The sequence below is a fragment of the Cupressus sempervirens genome, chromosome 11 (assembly GCF_028749045.1).
Source record: "Cupressus sempervirens isolate cs-2001-9-10 chromosome 11, ASM2874904v1, whole genome shotgun sequence".
NCBI classification, from domain to species: Eukaryota; Viridiplantae; Streptophyta; class Pinopsida; order Cupressales; family Cupressaceae; genus Cupressus; species Cupressus sempervirens.
In genome coordinates, this window is record NC_143128.1 from 311,336,276 (window position 1) to 311,342,470 (window position 6,195).

Here is a 6,195-nt window from a genome sequence, read left to right on the forward strand (position 1 = left end):
CAAAATTATGTTAACCATGTCTTTTTATACTTGCGTATAAAAAAGGGAAAAAAAAGTGCTTCAATTATTTTTATTTTTAAATCTAAAAGGGAAAAAGTACTTCGAATTTTGTTTCATATCTAAAAAACCATCCATGCACAGTTCTAATTGGGAAAAAGTAAAATCTAAACTCCTCTATAAAAATAGAGAAAAGTTTTTTTTTTTTTTAAATATTAGCATCATAAAAGGTGAGGCAATTTCTGACAGATCCGGGTAGAATATCATATTACCTCCACTAAATAATTCCAAAATTTAAATTTTACAAAGTGGCTTCGGATATTTAACAAGTAGTAATTAAAAGGTCTTATGTGGCCTTCCTTTACCATAAGGTGATGAGACAATTTCATAAAAAATCCGTTTTGATCCTTAAAAAGGATCAAAATAAATGCATACTTATAAAGCAGTTTGTTGAAGATAATCACTTTATAATGAGGAAGCTGATTATAGCAAAGTTTAAAACTGTTACTACTCTACACCTTTAGTTTAAACACGATTAATAAATGCCCAGATAAATAAACTCAAATTTCCTATTATTGATGGGCAGCCTGTGCAACTTACGCATTAATAATCTACTGTGAGCTTTCAATCAAAGAACAAAACGCTAAATACAAAACTAGATGCACAACAAGAACAAAAACATTTGGATGACCTAGCACTGAAAAATCCAATGCTTTTACATAGAACAATTAACATGCAACATCTACTATTTTGAACAAGGATTGATACAACAAAATTTTCTCTCTTTTGATGAACTGCAAACTATGAAAAAGAATAGCATGAGCTTCCTATTGCTATGGACAGATGTAATCAAAATCTCTTCTTATTTTCAACTATTGAAGCATTGTCTCTATGGATAGCACTAGATCTTATCTTTGGCTTGTCTTGTGAATTCATCAGCAGTAGACCTTGCCTTTTCACCAATTTCCTGTGTTTTGGATTTTGCTTTCTCAGCTGCATCAGAGGCAGCCTCCTTACTTTTTTGGGCTGCATCTTTCACTTTTTCCTTGCTTTCATAGGCTGTGTCCTTCACTTTTTCCTTCCCTTGATAAGCTGAGTCCTTTAGCTTCTCCTTGGCACTCTCAGCTGTTTCCTTCACTGAATCCTTCAAATTCCGACTGCCATCATTAAATTCCTCCTTTGCATGCTGTAATATACCGAAGAAAAAAAAAACCATTCAAATCAGTCTAGCTTTAACTTTGTTCTTCAGTGTTGGGCTATTTACTATATTGAAAATTATTTAATGTCAAAAGCTATTATATTAAAGAATATATTATGTTAACAAAAAGGGTGAAAATTGATATAACACATGACAAAGAGACTATAAACAGATTTCAAATATAAGTTATCTAAAAGTATATACATAAAATATCAGTAAACCGGATCTTCCAAAGCTATATGAATCAGGTAAAGGAAATAAAAAACTGTCTTTTTAACAGTGCTGTGCAAGCTGTATGAATGTTATGAATCAACTTCTTGTGATCAAACATCTATTGACAAAAAAGTCTTTAAATCCTATGAATAACTTGGTCAGAAACGTCAAATAGAAACACACACAAACATATTCAAATATCAACTAAAAACTACTGAGTTGAATACTCCATGGATTGTGAAAAACACAGTCGATTATCACCTAAAATCTACCCAGTTGAAACTCCACGGATTGTGAAAAGCTACCCAGTTGTTTGATTTCAGATTCCAGAAACAATCTATCTTAGGAATCACTGATTTTAATTGCAAACGTCTAATTTTGATTGCAAAAGTCCACGGCTATCAACTAAAAACTACCAAGTTGAATTCTCCAAGAACAGTCAAAACCTATAAAGTTGATTTGTACATGGGTGCTGAAAAAGTATAGAGTAGATTGATTTGAGGAGCAAATTATGAAAAAAGAATCCTAAAACTCCTGTTGAATCCTCTTCAATATGATTGTCAACCATTAACAGATTCCAAAGACATCACTAAACCCTGCAAAGAAACTGAAAAATGCAAGTTTTATACCTCTGCAGATTTAGTGAAACTGGTAGTAATGAAAGCCAATGAATTTCTCTGGTACTCTGATGCTTTGGGAAACCGAAACACACTTGATTTTGAGATTCCCAAAACTGCATTTTTCGTTGCAAGATTCGCCATGATGATCCAAACTGATGTTTGTATGCTTGAAACAAATTGAGAGAACAATATGATGATCCACAGTGTTGAGTAGAAGAAAGTGGGGCTTCTTTTATGGAAGTAAGGCGCATATAAAAGTAGTTGTTGGATGGATATGGCCGACCTGAGGCAGTGGACATGTGGAAGTTTTGTGTTGCACAACGTTGCAATTGCATGCAGAAGTATTAGATTAAAAGCCGAGAGTGCTGCATTGGAGGTAGCGTGTCATCTAGGTAATCTAATATTATATTTTTGGTTGATGATAAAAGTTTAAGATGCTTAGGATGCTGTAATGGCGTAAGGTTTATAAGAGGCCACTTGTTTTCCCCACATGGAGTTGTCATGGAGAGGAGAACCGTATCTAGTTTTAATTCAGTATATAATGGTAATCTCTTTGCTTTTGGAGACTATATGGTTTCAAAGTATGTGTGAATGATGATTGATTAGGATTGAAATGGATAAGAGAGCATAAATATAAACTCCGCTTTTAACTTTAAATTTTAAATTAGATTTTAAATTATATATATATAGAGCGCTTGCATTTTTGAAGGCTGCAAGGGTCAGATAGTTATATATAAAATGATTTCATTGTGTTGTTGATGTGAAAAGATTGGTAAGTAGGATTAACAGTAATATTTTTCCCCCTCTATCTAATTTGTCAGATTTTACTAATGATTTTGAAGTGTGGGAGTTAGGGTTCAATATGAAATCAAATACAAAAAATATAGTAGGATCATTTTTATTGTTTGGGTTAGAAAATTTGACACTAAACACGTGTTGCTATTTATGGCTCTAGAACAACAATCCATTGTAAATTATGAATCCAAAAAAATTCCATGTGCTTCAAGTCCATGAAAATTACATGAATGAAATGAGTTCTAAGTATTTCATTTTCTACCGTTAGAGATTGGATCTTTTGAACCACTATTCATAAAGTATTGGTTAATAATTTTGAATGAGTTGTGGTACAATATCTACTACAAGTATCAAAATTTAACTTCTTGTGCAAATAATTTAAGTTACAAGTATAAACTGAATATGATGTTGAAGAAGTAACATTAATAAAGACTAATGTGAAGCATATAATTTATATAATTATTTTAAAATCAATAATTTGTTTTTATCTTTTTAATTTAATGTATATATGACTAAAATATAATTGGTTGAAAATAAATCAACATTTATATTAAAATATAATTTTATTTTTTAAAAATATCTTGACGGTCTTGGATACAAACCTACTTAAGATGGATAAATAATAGTAATGAACCACATCATTTCTTAAAAGAGAGTGTGTGCATTTCTACAAAAGAATATTTGTTATACATAAGAATGTTTATTTTCTACAAAAATATCATAAATAAAACAATAAATACAAAATATGACAAGTTATTAAAAAAGTTTATAATGCACTAAATTTTATATTTATTCAATTAAGGTGCCACTTAACTTTATTGATCCATTTTTACTACACCACATACAAGATTAATGAGTGTCGGGTTGTAGATCGACCAAGGCTCGTTTGAGCTCAGGGTTAATAATACCTATCCTCTTCCAATGGTAAATCATGAAATTTATGCGATGGTAAGTATTTGGTAAAATCCAAAAATAATATTATGAGAATCATAGGCCGAATCTCTAGCTAGAAATATTTTTCAAATGGTAACAAACTATGAAGTCGTGGCTAAAGCATCCTTGGCAGAATCATCATTGGAATTTCCAAGTGTGAACAATTTTCAAATGGAAAATGATTCATAAGCCATTACAAAATGCTTGATAAGAAGCTATTATCAACTACTTGGTGTTAAGGCTTACATTCATCCTTTCTTCAATCAAATGTAAGATGACCAACAACTTCTCTTTGCCCAAATGGATGCTTTCACTTCTCTTATCAACTCAACCTTAGATATAACCCATTTCATTCATCACCTTTATTCTTCTGTCAAAATTATTTCCATTATTCTCTCCACCATCGTTCTAATTGCCATTCTCTCTCTTCATAGATCTCAAAACTAATCCTCCCTAAAACTCTAACCTAGTAATTCCAACTTCCCTCTAATTTGAAAGACATCACAATTCTTGGAGTCACTTTGATCAAAATCACCACAATAGTTTTGTGTAGAGAGTCAATAAATTCAAACTCATTTTCACAACAAGTGGACATCCCACAATAGTATTTTGTGTGCTAGTAGGAAACCATTTAATTTTGTCTAATGATTGAAAAGTGGCAGAGATGTCATGGCCAAAATCATTCATGCCACTATTAAGGAAACATTCAATCAAGTCCAAACATGGTGAGGAGCACCGCACCATATGAAATTGACATCCATAGAGCTTTTTTGACACATTCACATTTTTTTGTGGGCACCCTTTTTTGCATTTATTAGCATCTGACAACACCAAAAAGTTAAAACATTTTGTGCTGATCTTAGATTTGTTTTGACAAGTGAGTGTCAATACACTTAAGTTATTTACTTAGTTCATGTTGAACAAGTAGTACATGTCGAGCACAACATGTATATTATAGAGCATGCCAAGTTCACAGTGAGTGATGAGCCACTCATGTGCCAAGTCATTCAAGTGCTAAGTAGACAATGGATGTTTAGTGATTCAAGAGTCAAGTGAATAGTGGATGCCAAGTGATACAAATGCTAAATCATAGCAAAAATATTAGTGTATGCCAAGCATCAGAGACGTCAGGTGCCGAGTAAGATAGTTTTGACATAATTGTTTGTAATGGCACAAACAACTATGTAAACCATTTTTGAGCTAACTTAAGGATGAATTATGATACTTTGGAGATAAGGATGAATCTTAAGTTGGATTCTCAATGCAATTACATGTAACCAATCAAAAAATGTGAAGGATTAAGTAGAAAAATGGATGAATCTTTGTTGTAGATTCATACCTAACCCTAAGTCACCAAAGTCTTCTTAAGGAGGAAAAACCCTATACATTCTATGAATGTTGAAGAAGAAAAAAGAGAAGTTTTTATGTGCAAATAGAGCATTCATGATGGCTAAGGAGTTATGAAGTGAGACAACATTGTAGAATCAGTTAGAGCAAAACAGAGGAAAGGAAAAGGATATAGCAAAGATACATCTGATCAAGAAGGATCAAGAAGACATCAATATAGAGGTGATTTGTTATCAAGAAAATAAGTGCTAACCAAAGGATCAATGCTCAGACATTTTAATAGGGTGCTTACTTAATTGTGAGTTTTAAAGTCCTTTAGCAAAGCACACTTCTAACAAGGTGTTGAAATCCTTTAATAGGGTGAGACCTAATAGTCTTCGTAAGCCTTTAACAGGGTAGACCTTTCACAGGGTAGATCATATCTCATGATCAAATCATTGTAACCTTCATTAGATGCACTTTATTACTACAGTAGTGAAGATTTGTAGGTGTCATCCCCACCCCAATTTTACCTTCTCACTTGGAGGGTCTTTGGGTAATTGTATCTGGTGTCATATGTGTGTGAATGTTTACTTGCTTACATGTTTTAGATGTACATTTTTTTCATGTTATTTCAGTTTATACATCAAATGTATGAGATGGATGTGTGGTAAAAGTTTTATGGGTCCAATTTTAAACTATTGATTCACCCCCCTTAGAAGTTTACCTTTCCTACTGTAATTCCAACAACTGGTATTAGAGCCTTGTTCTCTAAAAGAGAAACTTTGCAACTTTGAGGAAAGATCTTGAAATGGAAGTCTACAAGTTGGAAAAGACTATTGAGAATCAGGAGATTGAAATACATCTCATCCTACATCAATTGAATGAAGCAAGAGAAGAACTCAATAAATCCTTGAAGAGAATGAAGGAAATTTATCTTGTAGAGAGTGACACACAATACAAAGAGATAGACACTACTAAGCTATTTGTAGATGGAGACTCCAATGAATTTGATGCAACAATTATAGATCTAATGGAAAAGAATAGAGGCCAAGCTAAGGAAATTAGAAATCTCAAGTTAGAGAAAGAATTATAAGCCATACTACTATGTGA

General features: G+C 32.3%; 1 protein-coding gene across 1 annotated transcript; it reads right to left on the bottom strand.

The window, feature by feature from the left end:
- Nucleotides 1-657: 657 nt before the first annotated feature.
- Nucleotides 658-2,272, bottom strand: LOC149529369 (uncharacterized). Its single transcript, XM_089809299.1, has 2 exons — nt 2,038-2,272; nt 658-1,183 (listed from the first exon to the last, which is right to left on the bottom strand). The coding sequence occupies exons 1-2, from the start codon at nt 2,167-2,169 to the stop codon at nt 899-901; spliced, it is 417 nt and encodes a 138-aa protein (XP_089665425.1). The 5' UTR covers nt 2,170-2,272; the 3' UTR covers nt 658-898.
- Nucleotides 2,273-6,195: the final 3,923 nt, after the last annotated feature.